The 22,739-nt window shown below is 43.2% G+C and overlaps 1 protein-coding gene across 3 annotated transcripts in view; it reads right to left on the bottom strand.

The window, feature by feature from the left end:
• The window catches only part of EPHX2 (epoxide hydrolase 2), an 84,729-nt gene that overhangs the window by 16,885 nt on the left and 45,105 nt on the right, over positions 1 to 22,739 (bottom strand). For all 3 annotated transcript variants that reach the window (XM_074338371.1, XM_019733129.2, XM_074338372.1), the window contains 5 exons: positions 22,174 to 22,252; positions 19,466 to 19,500; positions 14,402 to 14,428; positions 12,095 to 12,180; positions 8,597 to 8,708 (listed from right to left, as the gene is read on the bottom strand). In XM_074338371.1, the coding sequence (XP_074194472.1) occupies positions 8,597 to 8,708; positions 12,095 to 12,180; positions 14,402 to 14,428; positions 19,466 to 19,500; positions 22,174 to 22,252 (339 nt within the window). The remainder of the gene's footprint in view (positions 1 to 8,596; positions 8,709 to 12,094; positions 12,181 to 14,401; positions 14,429 to 19,465; positions 19,501 to 22,173; positions 22,253 to 22,739) is intronic.

Genomic DNA, 22,739 nt, shown 5'->3' on the forward strand with positions numbered 1-22,739 from the left:
AATGGGATTGCTTTCTTAATTTCTCCTTCTGAGAGTTTATGATTGGTATATAGAAAGAAATGCAATTGATTTCTGAATATTAATTTTGTATCCTGCTACTTTACTAAATTCATTTATCAGTTCTGACAGTTTTTCAGTGGAGTCTTTGGGGTTCTATATATATAGTATCATGTCATCTGCATATAATGACAATTTTACTTTCTCCTTTCCAATTTGGATGTCTTTTCTTTTTTTTTGCTCTGATTGCTAGGGCTAGAACTTCCAGAACTACGTTGAATAAAAGTGGTGAAAGTGGGCAATCTTACCTTGTTCCTGATCTTAAGGGGAATGGTTTTAGCTTTTCCCCACTGAGTATGATGTTAGCTGGGGGTTTATCATATATGGCCTTTATTATGTTATGATTCCTCTATTTCCACTTTGCTAAGAGTTTTTATCATAAATGGCTGCTGGACTTTGTCAAATGCTTTTCCTGCATCTCTTGATATGACCATAGGATTTTTGTTTTTCATTTTGTTAATGTGGTGTATCACATCAATTGATTTGCGGATACTGAACCAACCTTGCATACCAGGAATGAATCTCACTTGATCGTGGTGTATGATCTTTTCAATGTATTGCTGAATTTGGTTTGCTAATATTTTGTTGAGGATTTTTGCATCTATGTTCATTAGGGACATCGGCCTGCAGTTTTCTTTTTTTGTAATGTCTTTGTCTGGTTTTGGGATCAGGGTGATAGTGGCCTCGTAAAAAGAGTTTGGGAGCCTTCCCTCCTCCTGGGTTTTCTGGAATAGTTTGAGGACAGATGATTCTTTTTTGAATGTTTGGTAAAATTCACCTGTAAAGCCCTCTGGTCCAGGGCTTTTGTTTATTGGGAGCTTGTTGATTACTGATTCAATTTCCCTGGTGGTAATCAGTCTATTCAGGTTTTCCGTTTCTTCTTGATTTAGCCTTGGAAGGTTGTATACTTCTAGAAAATTATCCATTTCTTCCAGATTAATTTGTTGGTCTTTAGCTGTTTGTAGGTGATGCCTATTTTTAAAGTCCTATACAAGTTTCCTGTCTGCCCAGGTATATGGGGCTCTTTCCTTTTTTTCCAACACTACCCATTTAAGAAAACAAAATAAAATGCCAAGAGTTTCTTCCATGGAAGGCACAAAAACAAAAACCATGATAGCTAAAGACTGGTGAGTAAAATAGTCCACGGTGGCACTTTCTTTTCAAATGTATTATTCAGCCATAAAAAAACACCAAAATCACGTCCCTCCGTAGGGGACGGGTTAAATAGATCATGGTCCATCTGTATTATGAAGCACCAAGCAACCATAAAAGGAATGAGGTAAATCTGTATGTACTGAGGGAAAAATCTATCTAAGATCTATTAAATGAAAAAGCAAAATGATTTAATTTACATTAAAAATTATATATACACTCATGTACACACACACACACACGCTGCTAAGAAGAGGAACCAATGTTGGGAGGTGGAAGAAGGCAGGGTTAACAGGATATACTAGACATGTTCTGATTTGGGGGACACAGGACTATGAAATATCACCATACTGAGTGAGGATGTGAAAAATCCCAAGGTTTAAAAAATGGAACAAGTCTTGCTGAAATTACTCAGCCTATTCTCTTTGTCTTTGCTGCCCAGAGCTGCTGACTCCTCCTCACTTTCTTACTATTACTATTAATACATAAATACAAGGCCTATTATCCCTTCTCTGAAAAGCAAGGAAAACCACACCTTTTAATATTAGTTTCCACTAGACTTGGCAAATTCTCAGGACAAGACAGTAAACATGTGGGCTAAGAGTTCAGAGAGCTGGCGTGTCGGGCTGAATCTAAACCTGGAGCTTGTCCAAGCAACACCCGGAGTGCTCAGCAAACTGGAGCAAGAGGTAAGAGGGCTGGGTGCACTCGCCCAGACTGGAGCCTCCCTTACACTGAAGGAGTCTGGAATGACCTTGAGCACTCAGGGCTGATTCCTCCTGGCTAGAGAGCAGTGGGGCCGGGTTGAGAGAGGAAAGGCAGGAAGGCTCTCAACACCCACCCTGAAGCAGAGCAGCCAAATAAGTTTTATTTCTTGGCCTGAATTCAGCTTACATTTGCAGCTATTAACTATTTGAAGACCAGCCAACTAAACTCTCTTTTTTCAGATGTGGAAACCGAGGGCCAGAGACAGACAGGGACTACCCCACTAGTGAGTAGGTAGCAGACATGCTGGCAGGACCCCTGTGAATGTTTGCTCCTTAAGACTCAGCTCTGTGCCTAGGTATCCTGCCCACCTTCAGCTGGCTGGATTCATCCCAGCCAGGTTCCTGGGTTCCTTTCAGTGGCCAGACCACTGATTTGAATCCCTAATATTCCCGTCAAGAGGCTTTGTTCTTAAGAATAAAACCATCCCCAAACTCTTGCAGGTTTTAAACCTAGCTGTTACAACAGAACAATAGCGGTACTGATTTTCCCACAATGGTTGTACCAACCTTTGAAACCAAAAAACTTTGTCCCACTAGGGCTGCAATTAGTAAGAGTCCTTCCCCTGAGGTCACTTTTTCAATCAGGACTTTGAAACTATCCTGGTTTGCATATTCTCTGCTGGAATGTGCTAGGTACACGGAATAAAGTCCAAGCTCCCTCCCAGGGTGGCAGAAGGGGAAACACATAGGCTTTGAAGTCAAACAAGACCAGGTCAACATGTTGATCTAGTCCTATACCATGGGCCAGTGAGCCCATCAGAGCCTCGACTGGCTCAGCTGAAAAGACGGGAGAGACATCATAGCGCTGGTATGAAGAGAACTGATTGGCACATGCCATGCCAAAAGAGCAGTTGTTGAAACCCACGTGTCCATGGACAGATGAATGACCAAACAAAATGTGGTCAACACATACAGTGAAATGTTATTTAGTCTTAAAGAGGAAGAATATTCTGCTGAGTGAAATAAGCCAGACACAAAAGGACAACCACTGTGTAATTCCACTCACATGAGAGACCTAGAGTAGTCAAAATCATAGAGACAGGAAGTAAGTAGAATGGGGGCTGCCGGGAGCTGGAGGGAGGAGGACATGGGGAGTTAATGTTTAACGGGCACAGATTTTTAGTTCTACAAGATGAAAAGAGTTCTAGAGGTGGATGGTGGTGACGGTTGCAAAATAAGGTAAATGTACTTAATGCCCCCGAACTGTACACTTAAAATGGTTAAAATGGTAAATGTTACGTTATGTGTATTTTACAACATAAAAAATAATAGTGAAAATTTATTTTAATGAGCTAAATCCCATTGATACTTTAAATACAAGTTTGATCAAAATACAAAATGTAGTGAAACTATTACTATCCCTTTGCGATCTCCTATAATTACATTAATACTGTTACTGAGCTAAAGGACTGGCTGTTCCCCACAGGAAAGCCAAAACTCAAGAGATGAGGTTGGTGGAAAGAAAAGCAGGTTTATTGAAAACACCGGCATTCTGGGAGGATGGTGGATTCCTGTCCAAAGCCCATCCCCACTCCCAGCAAGGCCAAAAGATTTTATAGGCAGATAAGAAGAGGCAGATGAAGGGAAAGAGGAAAGGAAAGGGGAAGTTGGTTGGCAATTCCTGGGAAAAGGCACTTCCCAGAGGTTGGTTTGTTTCAGGGACAGGAGTGGCTCTAATGCAGATGTCAAAACTTCTTTAAGTCAGTGTCCTGGAGTGAACCAGGGTCATGAGCCTGGTGTGTAAAAAGCCTGGAGTAAACAGATCCACTGAAACTGTCATGCATAGTAAATGTATAGTACGCAGAGTTACTAAGGTTTGGCCAGAGAAGAGAAAGCAAAGCAAAGAAAAACTTTCAAAAAGTCCCAAGTTAACCTACACTGTTAAATCAAATTGCACTAGAGGTTTAAATCTCAAAATAGAAGATATAGTGTCACCGTTGTTACAACTTTCAAAAAAGCAGTATTTCTCAAAGTACTCGTAGTCTGGAGACACTTGGGATGCCCTGAGGTCCTTTCAGAGAATCCAAGACAGAACATTTTCATAATAACATTGGCATGATATATGTCCTTCTCGTTCTCATGCTCTCGTAAGCATCGTGGAAGCTTCCAGAGGTTCCATAACAGTGGCACTATATCTTCTATTTTGAGATTTGGGCCTCTGGTATAATTTGACTTAACAAGTGTAATTTAGCTTAGGACTTGTTGAAAGGTGTTTTTTTTTCCCCCTTTCTTTTCTTTGCCTCCCTCCTACCAACCCTTAATGATTCGGTTTACTATACATGTACTATGCATGCCAGTTTGCATGGTTCTATTTACTTCAGCCTCAGAAAGCCACCCCCGGTGACTTGGGAGGCTTTTGCATCCATATGGAATCCATTCCTGGCTCCTACTTCAATTTACATAATGTTAAATTTACGTAACATATGCAAATGTTGCAATAACCACTTTAACCACATCTACCCCACCCCCAATAGACAAAGCCGAACACAACAGAAGATTCCACTACAGGCCAAAGCAATTTACATCCTGGTTAGCAAATATAAAACTTCAGATGAAACAAAGACTGAAGGCAATAGTCTCAAGGAGACCCTGCCCAGCTCACTCTCCTTTACTTTAATAAATCTTCCTTGTCTTTCTACTTGCCTTGTGAGTTATTTCACAACCCAAGAGCGAGCAGCCGTAACACATATGTGCTATTTCAACAGACTGAATGCAGAAGCCGCTAAGAGAACCAGATGTCTCTATCAAGTCAGACATAAATGGGGGTTGAAAAACGTAAAACAATGCTATTCTCACTAAATTGTTTAAGGAAAATAAAGTTTTTAAAAGTAAAAATGTTATTTAGAATTTCAATTTCTAGGGTGGTAAATGTCCCTTCTCTGAGGAACAAATAGATATAGATATAATCCACATTAACGAAAACTTTTTGAAGTCCTTAATAATTTTTAAGAGTGTAAAAGTAAAAGGGGCCTGGGAGCAGAAAGTCAGAGAATCACCGCACTAGAGAAAACCTACAGTAGCGAGACAGTCAAATCCCCCAGGGTCTGCTCCAGCAATCCTTGCCTGGAACAGGTTGCTCAGAGGTCTCTAGTTCATTGAGAAGGATGGCTGTCTGCCCATCACTGCCTGGAAAAGGGCTGCATTAGCCCCTCCCCTGGGGCTATGGTGGTCGGTGGTCGTGGTTCTCAAGGTCTGGCTCCAGAACCAGCAGCATCAGCATTACCTAAGAATTTGTTAGAAATGCGAGTCCTTGGGCCCCAACAAAACCTACTGTATTGGGACTCTGGGACTGGGGTCCAGCGATCTGTGTTTTACCTACCCTTCCATTCTGATGCCTGCTGACGGTTGAGGTTCACTAGAGACTCACAGAAATTGCTTGGGAGTCACAGAAAATGAGCTGTCAGAGCTGGGAGGACCTCCTCGGGCTGTATAATGTGCATGAGTCACTTGGGGGACCTTTTTTAAAGTGCGGATTCTTGTTGGGTAGATTGCAGAAGGCCTGTAAGTCTGGATTTCCAGCAAACTCCCAGGAGGTGTTGGTGCTGCCGCTCCCCATACCTCACCTGAAGCACCAAGCCCATCCAGGCCAGCAGCACTTAGCCTTTACTGCATTTTCAAAGATCCGATGAAAGTTAGGGATTCTTTCCTTGGAAAAATTTGTGCATACGTTGAATTCTGTGAGCAATTTCAAGATGTTCCAGACCTTCTGAAAATCACCTTAAAGATCACTGTTTTGTCAAGAACTTGCTCATCTCCCACGTATGTATCCCTGGGGTGAGATTTAGATGCAACTTCAGCCGTTTGTCCCTCAGGCTAGGACGGTCTTCTCTCTCATACCCACCAAGCCCTACTCATGCTCCCAGGTCCAGTTCAAAGGCTCTCTCCTTTGGTCAAAATTAACTGTTTTCTTGTGGGCTCCCAGCGCAGGTTGTGTCTCCTTTACGCTCCCTTATTCTCCAGGTATTTGTTTCCTCCCTGTCTCCCCAGGAATCGTTTAAGCCCTCAGAGGTTACTCATCTCTAGATTCCCCCCCTCTCCCCCCGAAACTGGCATGTAATAGAAGGTGTATAAGTATCTGCAAGATGAGTTAATAAATCGTAATTCTTCACAAGGAACACTAGTTGAAACATTTCTGGTGTTTAAACGTGTTTGTGATGCTTAACCTCTCACATACATTACAGGGCACCTCTGTTTTGCAGCAGACAGGAATCTTCTTATAAGATGTTCAATTCAAAAGGATGAGAAAAAGGAAAGAAGATGTGGAAGAGAAAGAAGCAGGCATAAAACCCCATGCCTTCCCTCTTCCTCGGGGCTGTCCACATGGGGCACTGAACAGTTGGGGCCGGAGTGTTGAGGGCCTGTTGTAACCTGTACACAGGACTTAAGGGCTGGGTTAGAGAAGCAGGTAGGAGGGTGAGAACTGACTAAGAATGGGGCATTTGAGATGACAGAGGGCCCTGTCAGGTGGGGTTCTCTGGGAGGGGGGCTCTGGGCATATAGAGACCAGTGGGAGGGGGTCGATCTGCTGGGGTGGAGTCAAGCAGAGCCAAAGACTGAGAAAGAGTCAGATAAGAGCTGAGAAGGACCCAAACACCAACTTCCCAGTTTTGGGCAGGACTCGGCTCCCTCCTCAATTCCCAAAGGCCAAGGCAGCTGCCACTCAAGAACCTAGAACCACCACTTTGTTTCTCTCCCCACCCCCACTAGATACTTCTCCAGTGTGAGTTGTATATGGGCGAAACAAACACCTGGGAGAGGGTGACAGGCAGTACATCACACCTTAGACTGAACGGGAGTCTGACTTCTAGTACAGCTGAAGAAGTTTTCATGGGGCCATCTACGACGGACGGGATGATGAGCCTACAATTATTCTCCACTACTGCTGACATCAACTGCAAACCTGGGGCTTCCTTTCCAGGCCTTGCACAAGGGTTCCTCCCTCTTTCCCATCCCACTTGCTCAGGTCTCATTCCAAATAGGTCAGTTTCTCACAGTCCCCACTCTTTACCCTCACTGTCTCCATTCTGTCCCCATCCTCCGGTTTCTTTCACAAGGGACACTGTCTCTGTTTTCATTTACCCACTCTGTTATGGGTTGAATTATGTCTTCCCCAAATTCCCATTCAGTCCTAACCCCTCAGAATGTAACAGTATTTGGAGGTAGGGTCTTTAAAGAGGCAGATAAAATGAGATCTTTATGGTGCACCCTAGTGAATAAGAAGAGGAACTTCAGACACAGAGATACACACACAGAGAAGAAATGCCATGTGAGGACACAGTGAGCAGCAGGCCATCTACAAACCAAGGAGAGAGGCTTTTGAAGAAATTAACCACGCAGACCCCTTCATCTTGGACTTCCGGCCTCCAGAACTGTGAGATAATACGTTTTGTTGTTTAAGCCACCCCGTCCATGGTACTTTGCTATGGCTACCCTAACTGACTAATATGTCATCTGAATCATATCCATCCTTCAAGATCAAGAGGACTTCAAACTACTGAAAGACATTCTGATTTAACTCAAGCCAAAGGAAGCTGGCTGCTTCCCACACTCCAGACACAGGAGCGGTAAGGCCCTGGCCTCACTCATAGGAGGATGTGATACATTGGGCATCTTTTCATGAGGTTTCCAGAGGCTTTTGGTGTCTTACTGAATGAAGCAGGTAATTGCCTGAATCAAAAAGTTCCCCTTCCAAGGCCCCATCTTATCAACTAAAATCGTTCTTCAAGAAGAGTACTAGTCGAATTGAAACCGGGGTGTTGTGACCCTGGCTGGAAAGGGTACCTCCTTTGAACAGCAGAAGGGCAAGAGGTGGGGGAGACGTGTGGGGAGAAACTCTTGTGCACTTTATTCATTATTCTGATTCATTCTTCTCTCTGGAATGTTAAGGAAATGTCTTTTATTCTCTCAGGAATGATCTCGATGTAGCTGGACACTGGGGTCCAGAGTCCACAAATGAATGAAGAACAGGTGCTCCCACAGATGAGGGCAGCTGGGGGGAGGACAGGCCAGACAATGCTGCTGCTCTCAGTGAACCCCAGTGAAATGTGGCAGTGACACCCCATCACACATATCACCCGCACTCCAGGGTGCATCTTGGGCTTTGTGGCTCATGGGGAGACACCCAGAAACCGTCTATATCACTCAAAGCACACTTGGGGCCAGGTGCAGGGCTTTTAGGCTCTGGTGCTGTCTGTAATCACAAACCTTACTTCTCAGGAAGCCAAGATACCAGATCCCTGGCAAGAGTCAGAAACTGTGACCAGTAAAAGGTGGATTCCCCCAGCCTGTCCACCACAGCACTACGAGGGGACAGATCCAAACTAGTGCTCAGCCACCCACTCTAAAGTTTGGGAGAAGAAGGAAAACCCAGTTTGCCATCACTCCCACTCTTGTTCCTCTCACCACCCTAGACACTCACACAGAAGTGTGTCATCACCTGAAAAGGACCAGCTGAGCTCCTGAGCCAGTGTCACTTGAGTTCATTTGTCAAATCACTTCTGACTAATGCCACAGATAATGAAAGGGAACTAAGATAAATCAAACCAACGGAGAAGGACAGAGAAAAAGGAATGAAGAACAATACCTTGCTGGAATCACTGCTCTCAGGGTCCCAAACTTACCGGTTCTTGGAAGTAGAGCTGGTAATCAAAAATAGGATTGGCTTTGAGTGCTTCCATCAGGGACACTTTGGGGTTTGCCGGCATGAAGGGAGTATTCAAACTGGCCACTGCCCTATGGAGAGAAGAGACACCAAGACACAGACCCTGTAAGAAGACAGTCTGCAAGAACCAAAGAGGACCTTACATGTCAAACCAAAGCTTAGAGTGGGAAAGTGATGTGTACAAGATGTCACACTAGCCGTGTGGGAGAATGGGATCACTCAAATTTCTTGACTGCAAACCCAGTAGTTTTTTCCCCCATTAAACTGCAGTATTTCTCACCTAGTTGCTTTACACACACACACACACACACACACACACACAATATATCAACCTTGACTAGAATATGTGGACACTATAATCTCTCCCTAGTTTTTAGCATTCATTGTTTTTCTTTTCTTCCTTCACTCACTGTATCTCCTCTGTGTTGAGTGTAATTCCATGCTATATACTAAGGGAGACAAAATATAAAATTAATACTCAAGGAGCTTATTATAATTTAATAAGGGAGGATAGGCAAATATATCCATGACTTTATTATGAGACAGACTGTGATATGAGCCACAAGAACAGCACAAAATACTGTGCGAGTTCAGGGAAATAAAGTGTCTGGGTTTGGGCATCATGGAAGACCTGATGAAAAAAAGAGCATTGAACTTGGCTTTTAAGGGTGGAAGAGAGTGGGGGAGGGGAAATGGTACCTGTAAGGGAAAGACCATGAGGTAGCATGAGGAATTTCTAGAAGGGCACACAGCTTGTGGTTGAGTTTTATGGAGCCAGGGATCTATGTAGTTACAGACCAATCATTTAATGGGGCATCTTGGCAAATAAAGCCAGAAAGGCAAGTGGGAGCCTGAACATGAAGGGCCCTGAGCCTGGACTTGATGCTGCAGAAAACCAGGAGGGCTTCTGAGAAGAGGTGTGAATATATTTAAGTTGTGGTCAGGAAGTGATGTATCAAGCAGTGATGTTTCACATGGATGCAGAGGGAAACCAGAAGCAGGGAGATGGTCAGCAGACGATTGCGTTAGTCACCCTAAAGGAAATAGGATGGCAGCAATAGGAGTAAAAGAGAGGGGTGGCTTTGAGAGTCCACATGAAGGCAGAGCTGACAGGAGCTAACGAGGACTACAGTTAGTCTGGTTGGTCAGTAATGGATTCTGCATCCCATTCTTACCCTAAGGAAACTTCTTCCCAGGTGAGAAGTAGAGAGGAGAGACTATTTGGAAGAGATATAAAATAGGTGAAATGGGATAATTAGGGTAAATGAAATCATCAGGGAGAGGAATGGTGAGGTTTAGCCAGTGCCAACCAATAGAACTGCAAGCCACATATATAATTTTAAAGTTTCTAGTAGCCATATTAAAACAAATAAAAAGAAATAGGGGTGGTTAATTTAAAATATTATTTAATATTTAATGTTAATTAAATATTAATTTAAAATTGTTAATTTACATTCTTGTTTTAGTACTAAGTCTTTGAAATCTGAAAGGTTTTTCCACTCATAGTAATCTCAATTTGAGCTGGACACATTTCAAAAGTTCAACAGCCATTACAGTTTTGGGTATAAAATGTTATATTGATGCCTACAGGTTTCTAATGTTACCATACTGAACCCATTTTTAAGCATTACTTAAATCACAAATCAAGAAATTCTAGCTTTTCCTAACTACTCTGAGCAGAATAGGTTTTTTTTAATAAATCACCTTGATATATAGTTTATTCCACAGATAAAAAAAATTGTCATTACTAAATGAGATGATAGTATTTAATGCCGCTGCCAACTGCATTAAGAGTAGAGAAAGCTAAACCTTTCAGGAGCAGAATCTCCAGAGAGATTACAGAGACAGAGGTACAGAGAGAATATAAAAGGGTACTGTTGACGAAACAAGTGAGTTGACCCTATATTAAATAGGTTCCTATCTCAGTAGAAAGCCTATCTCAGTAGAAAGCCAAAACCAAGGATTCAAAGAAGTATTCCCCGTTAAAAGTGGACTTTCTTTCGTTCATGATCTGGCTAGAAAGGTGGAGATCAGTGTTGCTAACAATATTCCTAAATAACAGATGTGCCCATGCCCAGAGATGCTATGCCCCATCATGGACAGACAACCGGGGAGAGGGTTCCGGCTTCCTCCGCCCTCCCAGGAATGCAGTAGCAGGGCTTCTTTGATGAAAGCAGCTGCGGAAGGAGCATGCACTACCAGAACTAAGGAAGCCGGGATGGAAACAGAACAATGAGAAGAGGAAATGGGAAACCAGCGCATGCTTGCACGTCTTAGATCTGATGTTATTCTGGGCACAACTTCACCTGGCTCATGTTAAATATTTTTACATTTTCACAGAGGAGAGACAGATTCAGTTAAATAAAACAATGATGAGGTGTTTTACATCCTTCAAAGTAAACCCTATAGCTTGTTGCTCTACGTCCTTTTGTTCTCTTCAAGAACCATCTAATCGTTTATGGAGTTACTTTTTGGTGAACCCAGTTCTTAAGAATCCAGCTTGTAGGTTGCTTTTAGTGAGAGAGAGAATAGAGAGAAAAGCTAAAGAGATCCGAAGAACAAGAGGCAAAATTTTAAAAAATATTTTAGGAAATGTTTTATTCTTCTTAGTCTTTGATCCCACGCTACCGTTTGAGCTGGGGTTGAGGTGAACCAAGTTTTCCAGTGTTACTGTTCTTATAAACTTAGCCCAACAAAAAGTAATAGGATTATTTAGAGAACATAGATGTATACGGCACACGATGTTTATTTAATCTGCTAAGATCCCAGGTTGAAATGGGAGGTCAGACAGGCTTTCATTTTGGTTACCAGGTCAAATGGGGTGTAGGTGGAAAGACCACTTGACTCTCTGGGTTCAAAACCTGTCATCTGAAAGATCCCGCTGGTGCCCTGAAATGCCATTCTACAAATGATTATGAATGATGTGATTGATCATGAAATGCCATTCTAACCTGACATCTGTATAGCATTTAGCTGGTTGTGTAAGTCGGGTAGGAGTTACCATTACCACTTTGTGGTTGAGGAAACCAAAGCCCAGTGGGTGAACTGATTTGTCACACAGCCAGTTCAGGGCAAAATTGGAAGCCACATTTTTCTGACTCCCCACCCAGGGCTAAGGTTTCTCCTGGTGCTTAATTCTACGAATCTGACACCCAAGCTGCCTCACCCACTCCCCTCAAAGTCTACCATCATTCCTCTGCATGCCCACTGAATACTCTGGCCCTGAATTATTTGTCCCATTACCAGTAACTGGGATAAGTCCCACTTCCTAAGACATTAGTTCCTTAAGCCCTCTTTGTTCATGTATCAATGGGACCCAAGGAGCTAAATTGGTACCTTCTCAGATAACCTATTTGTTTTCAAGAAGTTTTCGGGGGTTCAGACCCAAGGAAGGATTCTAATGGGAATTCAGTCTAATGAGAATCACACAAATTCTTGAGGCCCACAGCCTAATTACCTCACTCTCTCAGGGTAGAAGAGAGCCATGTTCCACACCAGCATGCCTCCCCAGTCGTGGCCAATGAACACCGCTTGAGAGATGCCCTAGTGAAGGATAAAGAAGTCAGCTGAATGTGGTCAGGTTTCTGGGGCCTGTGCTTGCCTGAGGCCCAACCCTCAGCAGTAACACTTTTGGGCTCCTCCATTGATCACGCAGAAGCTACTCCGAATGTCCACCCTCTTGAAGCCCCCGTTTCCACACACACCCACCCCCTATACCTCCCACACAAATGACTGGCCTTTTAAATCTTCTTAGAAGACTGAGACCACGGCCCACAGATTCCTTCTCCCTCTCTACCTCCCCTCGAAACAAAATTTGTTTCAGCTCTTTTTCTCCCTTTTGTCTGAAAGTCAGTATGACCTACCTTCCCGTGATCTATGTTCCTCTTTCCCTGAGTGATTATGATTCAACGCCCCATGCTTTGGGGACCTTCCCGCCTTAGCTAAGCACTAAAACCTCAAAGCCATCTTGAATCTCTCCCTCTCTAGCTGCACCTTCCTTTCATCTGCGGCTGCCAACTATGACAACAGCTCCTGTTTACTCAACACCTACTCTGTCTCAGGCACTGGGCTAAGTGTTTACATCCATTACCTGGAATTATTCCAGTAAACCTTTTTTATTTTTCCCCCGGTAACCTTCTAATACACATTTTACCAATGGGAAGACAGGCTCACAGCAGCTCGGTGACTGGCCCAAGGCCGCAAGGATGGTAAGCGGTGGAACCGTAATTCAGACCCAGGTCTCCCCACCCTAAAATTGGGCTCTCTCTTCTACCCTACCCTGCTCGCCCCGTTCAGCCACATTAGGGCCTTTCAGTTCTTCTCCCGCCTTACCGCCATCTAGAATCGCGGTTCCTGACTCAGCTTCCTGCCATACTTCGGTCTCCTGTGTGTTTCCCCCTTCTCACAGTCTCTACGCCACGTCTCTCCAACGACCATCTTAATCCCTGCAGTCTGGCTTACTCCTTTCTACCCCTGAGTCCATGGAAACTTCCCTCTTAAAGGCTAATAATCACTAATAAGAGGTTTTATTCCCTCTCGGTTTTCACTCTTCTGCCTGTTCTGCAGCATCAGACATTTCTTTTGACACCTCCGTCCTTCGGCGCCTGTGACACTGTGCTTTCCAGGCTCTTACTTTACTGAGTCTACTCCCTCCTACACCTCTTATGTGACAATTTCATGGCTCAGCCCTCAGGCCTGTCGTGGGGGAACTCGTCCACTCCAATGGCTCCAATTACCTCCTCCAGGTGGTGGGTGACCACCTCATCGGTAGTTGGCCCAGCCTCCTTGCTTTGTGTCCCAGAAGGACTGGCCCAGGGATAGACACCTGACCCAGTTGGCCAGCAACCACAGAGACCCTTTCAGTAATCAGAATGAGACGTTCTCAGCCAGTGGGAAATCTTCTAGACAGGCCATTATAGCATCACGACTGGGGTGACCACACTGGGCCATGTCCTTCGCTGTCCCCAGCATACTCAAGAGTTCCAACACCAATTCCAGGGACTATGACATCTTTACCTCATTTAACGAGTGCCTGGCTGTTGAACTGGAACACCTTAGTCATCTGAGATTCTGGACTCACATGCAATAACAGGTGATTAATCCCACTGCCTTTTCTGTTTTGTTTGTTTGAAATCCTGTTGTTTTGAGGTTCTCTCTAGCTACCCCTCCACTGTCACTGTCCTGGCTTAGCCCTCCCTGCCCTCCCTGCACCCACCCCCCGCCCCAGTCCATGCTGCAGTGTTTTCATTCTGCGCCATAGCCTAACTGAGGACAGGGACAAGGGTGCTACCCACTTGCAATGTCAGGAATAGTACGTGTGCTCTGCAGACGCATATTCATAGATCACCGTTGTTGATCTGGCTTGAGTTCAACATTCCAAATAATGTTAAATGAAGGCATTCACTTTTAGAGATTTCAAAAGAAATGCAAGGTTTAAAAAGTTGTGAAACATTAGCCTACAGGATATTTCCAAACTTCTGAACTCAAATCAACATAGGTATCCTATTCCCTGGGAGACACTTTTCATGAAACAAAACCCAAAACACACTTGTCTACAATGTTCTCCTAATACTTTGCCTTCTCCATCTTTGCAACCCATGCTGACCAACCACCCCACCTCCCAGGGCTCCAAAGAGGGCCTTTGCCTGCCCTTGCTATGCCTTGCAAGGCCCCAACAGCTGATACCTTCAAAGCCTTACATCTTGTCTAATTACCAGGCCCCAACAGGATTCTCCAAAGAGATCAGCTCAAAATTATTACTTACCAACTTATCCAGAAAGGTGACCATATCCTATGGGAAAACACACACACAAATCAGAAATTGTATCCACCTACATACGCTGCTTCAAGATTAGAATTACTGTGTCTGCCTTGTGACGGACTGAATTGTATCTCCCTAAAATCCATATGTTGAAGGCCTAACTCCCAGGACCTCAGAATGTGACTATATTTGAAGACAGGGTCATTAATGAGGTGATCAAGTTAAAAAGAGGTCACTAGGTTGGGCCCTAATCCAATATGATGTGTCCTTATTTTAAAAAGAGGATTTGGACACAGACGTGTACAGAGGAAAGACCACGTGAAGACACGGAGGCCATCTACAGGCCTCATCTAGAAGCCTCAGATGAAACCATACTGGCTGCTTCATCTCTGACTTCTAGCCTCCAGAACGGCGAGAGAATACATTTCTGTTGTTTTAGACACTCAGTCTTTGGTACTTTGTTATGGCAGCCTGAGCACACTAACAGGACATTCCATCATTTCACCAGCTTTCGAGTTATCTCCCTTCCCTTTCCAGCCTCCTCACAGAAACCAGGTCGCCTCCAAACATGCAGAATCAATTACTCAGGGTATGTTAGTATACATCCTTACTGGGCCATATTCATTGTAAGACAAACACCATGGCTTTTCCCTGGAGGGAGAAAAGGGAAGAAAACTGTTCTGGAGAGGTATGGCTGCTTGTCTTGCCCCAGGTTGGTAACCTCCTGTCCCTCCCCCCAACACAGATACAGACACCAGGCCACGCTGGCCAGCAACCACAGAGTGTGAAGAAAGTCTCTGAGATGTGTTAGAAGTAGCTCCAAATGTAGTCACATTTGGAGGTTCTGGGGTTGGAGATGAAGGGTCACCTAGAATGGGGGCTGAGGCAATTGTACTGGGCACATGCAAAATGAGCAAGCAGGGGAACCCTACTGGAAAGGGGTGGAGGGTTGGAGACAGTGAATATGTGGAGGAATGAATCACAGACCCGACAGGCCATTCAGCCCCTGCAGAAAGCCACACGGGCTTTCTTGTTTCCCAGCCCCACTCTTCCTAAAAGACTCCCATCAAACTTATCAACACCACCCCTTATTTATTCACCTGAGCCAACAATGTGAGGGAACTCTTCTTGTCATAATAAAAAGTCTGTAGCGCTGCATTTATGGAGCCCTCACTCAGCAACAGGTTGCTGTGTGCAATGCTCCTCACTTTCACCATTTCCTTTCCCTCACACGGAGCTACAGGGAGCAAGTGGCTATTTCCACTCTACGGATGAGGAAACTGAGGCTTCAATGGTTTAACTGGTGCCACCAAGACCACACGGCTGGTAGTACCAGAACTGGGACCGATTCCAGGTCTATCTGATTTCAAAAATTCACAATCAAAACATGCCAAGCCATTCTTTTTGACTATGTAGACCAACAACTTTATTTTAAATATTTTCCAGCCTCTTGAAGTCTCTCCTCTTCCTAACAATTGAGAAGTCATCCTAATCTGTTTTTTATTTTCCAGACAAGTGCCCTCACTGAGAGCTGTGGAGATTATGCCTGCAAGAATTTGAAGACTTAGAAAATATATGTCATTATATTTCAGTCACCTATTGCTCGAAGGTGCTTCCAAAATGAAGGACAATTTTTTTTTCTTCCCTAAAGTAAGTCTATTTTTCTGTCCTTCTACATTAAGCAAGGAGATGGAAATCTCAGGACAGCAGGAGACAGAGATAAGACAAAGGGCTCTCCCGTAGCCCTTGTATTCTCTGCCCAAAGAGCATCAAAAAGAGTTCACATAGTCCCCACGCAGGCCTCAGTTCTGCTGGGGGAAGTTATCAATATGGCTCACTCTGTTTTGGGGAAAGGGGAAGACACAGAAGTCTGCCTACATCCAGTGATGGCTCCTAGGCGAAAGCATGTTAAAGGTGTTCTGATTCCTTTCGCTACCCCTTCCCCACACCTGCCCTCAATACCCAGAGCCCCGGTGACAGCCTCGCTTGGGGATGGGGGGGAGCAATGGGCAAGTCCCTTACTGCTCCCCAACAGTGACATTTTAAAAAGCATGGATGACAGGTTCGTTCCACTGGTGAAAATACACACAATTTGTTTTATTTTTAATTTTTTTTTATTGTATTTTTTTGTCTCATTATAGTCTATTTTTTTTCTTTTTTTTTTTTTTAACTTATTGGAGTGACAACTGTTAGTAAAATTACATAGATTTCAGGTGTACAATTCTGTATTACATCATCTATAAATCCCATTGTGTGTTCACCAACTAGAGTCAGTTCTCCTTCCATCACCATATATTTGATCCCCCTTCCCCTCATCTACCACCCCCCACCCCCCCCACAATTTATTTTTTAAGATGGAGGCACAGAGTAGTGGTGTAATTACTTCATTGGTTTATTTTCATCTTTCCCTTCAAAGAGAGGGGAACAATTATCGGATGGTGTCAAGAGGCCTTTTTAATCCTCTGTTATGCGCTGAAAGTTTGTGTCCCTCAAACTTCATGTTAAAGCACTAACCCCCAGTGTGACTATTTTTGAAGGTAGGGTCTTTACAGAAGTCATTAAGGTTAAATGTGGTCATGAGGGTGGGGCCCTGATCCAGTAGAATTAGTGTCCTTATGAGAAGAGATACCAAAGAGCTCCCTCTCTCCCTGCCATGTGAAGATACAGCAAGAAGACGGTCACCAAAAAGCTAGGGGTATGTGGGGGGGTGGTCCTCACCAGAGCCTGACCATGCTGGCATCCTGATATTGGACTTCCAGCCTCCAGAACTCAGAGAAAATAAGATTCTGTTGCTGAAGGAACCCAGTCTATGGGATTTTGTTACGGCAGCCCTAGGAAATTAATATAAGCTCTAATGAGGAATTCAGCTGAGGGTTTCCTAGAAATTCCCTAACATGCCTGCCAAAGTGGGCAGCACACACGAGGTTTTCAGTGAAGATATAAGAACCAACAGACTGTCTGATGTAAGGGACAGTCCTCAAGGTTCTGGATCTCAAAAGGGTGTGAAGTGCAGAACCTTGGTCCAGCTACAAAGACTGGAGTGGCTGTTGCTTTTCAGCCACTTTTCAGCAACTTAGAGGCCAAAGTGGAATCGAGGTCAATAATTCCCAGGCAGCCAGAATCTTGTACTGCTCCTGGGGCCATCCAAAATCTCATCTCTACTAAGCAATGGCCTTACTCTCACAGCTCCCTGGAAGATCGCAGGTCCTAGGGAAACAGTTTCCAGAAAGAAAGGCCTGGATCCACAGACATTCTCAGGGTCCTACCCACGTAACCACCTATTGGAAAACTTTCCACTAGCTGCGCTTTGCCATATGGCCAGACAAGAGGAGTGGAATGACGACACTTCCATACATCACAAGCCCCTCATCCTGCCAGTAATAAGTACCTGCTCTTCCATTTCTTCCCTCCCAAATAGCTCCATTACCAACACGCGACCTAACGAGCTCCCTCACTTATACCATCTACCCTCCCATTAAAATTCACTTTGAGCCAACTATGGGCCTGATGCTTCTGTTTCAGGACTGGGATACAGCATTGATCAAAATAGACAAAACAACTCATCTCAGGGAACTTCAAAAAGAAAGGGGACAGAAGACAGACTACGTTGTAATATGTGTATTTCCCACCCCTGTCCCCCACCTACAGGGATTCGTCTGTCTCTTCAGATCTCTCCAAGTATCTGATGGAAACTATGGGTCCTCTCCCAGGAAAATACTCATGGGCACCTTTGCCTCAATTTCTGCAAATGTCGCCAGGAGTTCATGGACCCCAGAGGGTCTGCACACCATGGATGAAGCATCCTGCTTGATTGCCTGCAGGCCACTTCTTTTCACTTTCCAATTAACCACCGAGAGGCTGAAGATTAGTTCCTTGTTATTTCCACATCCCACAAACTGAGAATCATGCTCAGATCAGGAGGGGTTTTGGAGAGTATGAACTGTATTTTATACCTGACAGCATGACCTACTTAAGTTAAATGACTTACCCAAGGTCACACACAAGGAAAGGGACAACTGGGTATAGACAAGCCTCCCGACGTTAATGAATTTTAGAGGACATCATTATTGCTTTGTAGCATTCCAACATTCCTAATTTGGAATCCTAAGACTACACACATACAGAGAATAGGTTTATGGTTCCTTAAAGTACCCATGTTAAAACAAGTAACAGTTGTATGATGAACTAGCACACAGATTTGGGGAATTGTGGTTGAGAAGAAAGAGTTTTAATTATATTTGGGAACTGTCACTGGGAAAAAAATTGTTGTGGGTACTTGAGGGTAAGAAGTATTAAGGACCTTCATTGAGTTTTTTTGTAACCCTATGTTGACAAGTACAAGGTTATTTTAAATAAAATTTTACATTAAAATATTGTACTGATTTTTTTTAAATAACAACTTTATTAATCTATGACTCATATACCATAAAATTCACCCTTTTAAAATGTACAATTCAGTCGTTTTTAGTGTAGTCACAGAGTTATGAACAGACATTTTCATCACACTAAAAAGAAACCCTGTACCCATTAGCAGTCACTCCCCACTCCCTCTGCCCCCCGAGCCCTTGGCAACCAAGAATTTAATTTCTATCTGTATGGATTTGCCTATTCTGGATATTCCAAATCAATGGAATTACACAATATGTGGCCTTTTGTTACTGGCTTATCTTAGCATAAAGTTTCCAGGGTTCATTCCTACTGAAGCATGCATCAGTATTCATACCTCTTTATTGCTGAATAACATTTCATTATACGGACATGTTACATTTTATTTATTCATTTGTCAGTTGATGGATATTTGGGTTGTTTCTACTTTTTAGCATTATTAGGAATAATGCTGCTGTGGACATTCATATCCAGGTTTTTTTAGGGACACATTTTTCATATACAGCAAATGTTGGCTGGTATTCTGAAATGCCATTTCAACTTTCAGTAAGAATTTATACCCAAATACTGTGAAATGCTGCTTTGCTAGGCTTTAAAGGAATACCCACACTTCTGGCTTATATCAGTGAAAACAGCAGAATGGAAAAGATGTTACAGATGTTACCCAAAGATCCTTCTTACCTTGCATAACACTTCCATGGAATATTCTTCTATTTCTGCAATTAAAAATAAAAAATAAATTTAATTCGTGTGATTAAAAGTAACAGACTAAAAGGGCTCGTTTGCCAAAGAGGGGAAAAATCTTATTAAATTCTTAGATTGATGTAGTCCTTTGTTTATTTTTGTTTTTGTTGCCTGTGATTTTAGTGTCATAGCCATTAAGTCATTGCCAAGACCAATGTTATATAGTTTTCCCCCTATGTTTTCTTCTAGTTTTAGTTTCAAGTCTTAAGTTTAAGTCTAATCTATTTTGAGTTTTTTGTGTATGGTGTAAGATAAGGGTCCAATTTCATTCTTTCGCATGTGAATATCCAGTTTTCCCAGCCCTATTTGTTGAAGAGACTGTCCTTTTCCTATTGTGTGTTCTTGGCACTTTTGTTGAAGATGAGTTGACTGTACATGCGTGGATTTATTTCTGGGCTATTCTGTTCCATTGGTCTATATGTCTGTCTTTATGCCAGTACCATGCTTTTTTGATTACTGTAGCTTTGTAATATATTCTGAAATCAGGAAGTGTGTTCTCCAGCTTTGTTCTTTTTCAAGATTGATTTGACTCTTTAGGGTTTTTTTTGTGGATCTACAATGAACTGTAGAATTGTTTTTCCTATTTTTATAAAACAAAAAACACCATTGGGATTTTGATAGAGATTGCATTGAATCTGCAGTTTGTTTGGGGTTGTATGAGCATTTTAACAATAATAGTAATTTCAGAAAGAAAAAAGAAAGAAAGAAAAACAGAAGAAGAAAATATCAGATATAATTGAAGAAAAGTTCCAAGAATGGAAAATAAATGTAATCAGCAACGTAGATGAAAAAAGACCACATCATAGCACAATATCATACAATTTTAGAACGCAACAGATAAAGAAAAGATCTGATAAGTGTTAAGGGTAAGGGGGAACAAAACACACATGGTCACATAGAAAGGCTGTGGATCAGAATGGCATGGGACTCCTTAATCGCAACAAGAGAAGCTAGAAAACAGTGGGACAAAGGCTTCAACATTTTAAGGAAAAACAATTTGCTACTCAAAATCTATTAACAAATACAAAAGTTATACACATGATCTGAACTGTATGTGTAGGTGTTCCAAACATTATGCTTGGCTTTAGAATTCACGTTATACATAATATTCAACGATAGTTAATATGTAAATTATGGTTTTCTTTAAAGAAGAGTTATAATTAAGGTAAAACGCTAAGTCCTAGTTTGTTCAGGACAGTTTCAGTTTATGTGTGTTACTGCTAATAGTGTCTCTTTTACTTTTAATAGTGTTCTAGTTTGAATGATAAAAATTATGTCACTAAGTTATGCCTAGGGGATTTAGGGAAGATTAGGGTATAGATGAATAAAAACAAACATTTTAATAATTAAATTAAAAAAAAACCCTCAGGTGCCTTTCCTGGATGTTTGAACTGAAGGCTTTCCTCTTGTCTAAAATGCTGCTGCATCATTCAAGAGAGTAAGCAGCTGCTGAGTCGACAGCATGACATTTAGGGGACAATTATGGAGGCACTCCCTTGCTGTGACAGGCTGAGTGGCCTGGATGGTAGCCCCCTGAGTGACCAAGAGCCCAAGTCCATGTCAGCTGGCCTCGAACAACACAGCAGGCTTGATGCGACTACGGGGGAGGCAGGTCAGAAAAGGGGTGCTGAGCAGTGGGCTTGGCTTGCTAAGCCACCACTGCTAACAGCATCGCTGACACTTGGAGGGACCAGGAGTTCTGCGGCACATCTGTTTGCTTCACATCCTTGCCTCCATATTGGGGAGTTCTTAACAGTTTGTGGCTGAGGACCCCTCAGAAACTGATCAAAACAATGGACTTCCCTCTCCCAGGAAAATGCTCATAAACCCACACATGGTCTCAGCGGTTCAGAGGCCCCCTGACACCTATCCTTGGATAGGCCCCCACTGGAATCATTAGGTGCTCAGTTAAGAATTTGGCCTAGAAGTTACCATATGATCTAGCAATTCTACTTCTGGATATATACTCCCACAAATTTAAAAGAGAGACTCCAACAGATATTTGTACACCCATGTTCATAACAGCATTATTCACAATAGCCAGAAGGTGGAGGTAACCCAAGTGTCCACCAATGGATGAATGGATAAACAAATGTGGCATATCCATACAATGTAGTATTATTCACCCTTGAAAAGGAAGGAAATGGTGACACATGCTATGACATGGATGGACCTTGAAGACGTTATGCTAACTGCAGTAAGCCAGTCACAAAAAGAGAAATACTGTATGATCCACTTATATGAGGTACCTAGAGTTGTCAGATTCATAGAAACAGAAAGCAGAGGGTGGTAGCCAGGGGCTGGGGGAAGAAGATGGGGGAGTAAGTGTTTAATAGGTACAGGGTTTCAGCTCTGCAAGATGAAAAAAGTACTGGCGCTGTATGACACATCCTGTATTCTACAACCCCACCAACCAGCAGCATAGGCCTTTGGGATTTTTGTATTCATTCAGAGTATGAGGAGCACAGACATTGGGACCCAAACTGCATAGACAGAGGACACTGCAGGAGAGGGGTGGGGCAAAGTAAGACCCCCTTGAAGCACTGCTTGCTCTGAGCTGGGACCAGGGGAAGACAGTGCAGTTAGAGAGCTCAGATAGTTAGAAAGATGACCAGAGGAGGACAGCTATAAGAGAGCTAACCCACCAGGAGGAGCAGATGACTCTCCATAGCCTTTCATGTCAACAGCTAGCACCCGGAATCCCGCCTGGGCAAGAGCTGGGATCTAGAAAACAAACAATTCAAACACACTCCAGTGTGGTCTCATCAGTGTTTGGCTAACCCTCCCTCTTTGCTTATTTTATCCCCCTATTCTTGCAAATGGTTCACTCTAAAGTGCCACATGGCACTAGCTGGTATGTTCACCATGGGGCCAGAACTAGCCCACCAGGATGGGGCCACCATGGACGGCGACAGGGTTTGTACACTCAGCGAATGCCACATCTCAGAGAGCACCTTTCTTAACAAAGGCCTTGCAGATTTCAATAAGCATTACAGAGACTTCCCAGGTGACATAGAATATCTTGAAGAAGCCTTCTGCTGTTTAATCTGCAAAGGTGGCACATGGGCTAGCACAGCTCTGAGGTCTAAACTCTGGCCCCAACATTCCTGAAATATCGTGGTCATATTTTGAAGACGAGGCTCCATTGTAAAGTTTCGGCTTCTTAATTACATTCAGGCGGGGCCACGCCATCTAGACTTTCCCCTCACCT

Source organism: Rhinolophus sinicus, linkage group LG07 (genome assembly GCF_036562045.2).
Source record: "Rhinolophus sinicus isolate RSC01 linkage group LG07, ASM3656204v1, whole genome shotgun sequence".
Classification (NCBI taxonomy): Eukaryota; Metazoa; Chordata; class Mammalia; order Chiroptera; family Rhinolophidae; genus Rhinolophus; species Rhinolophus sinicus.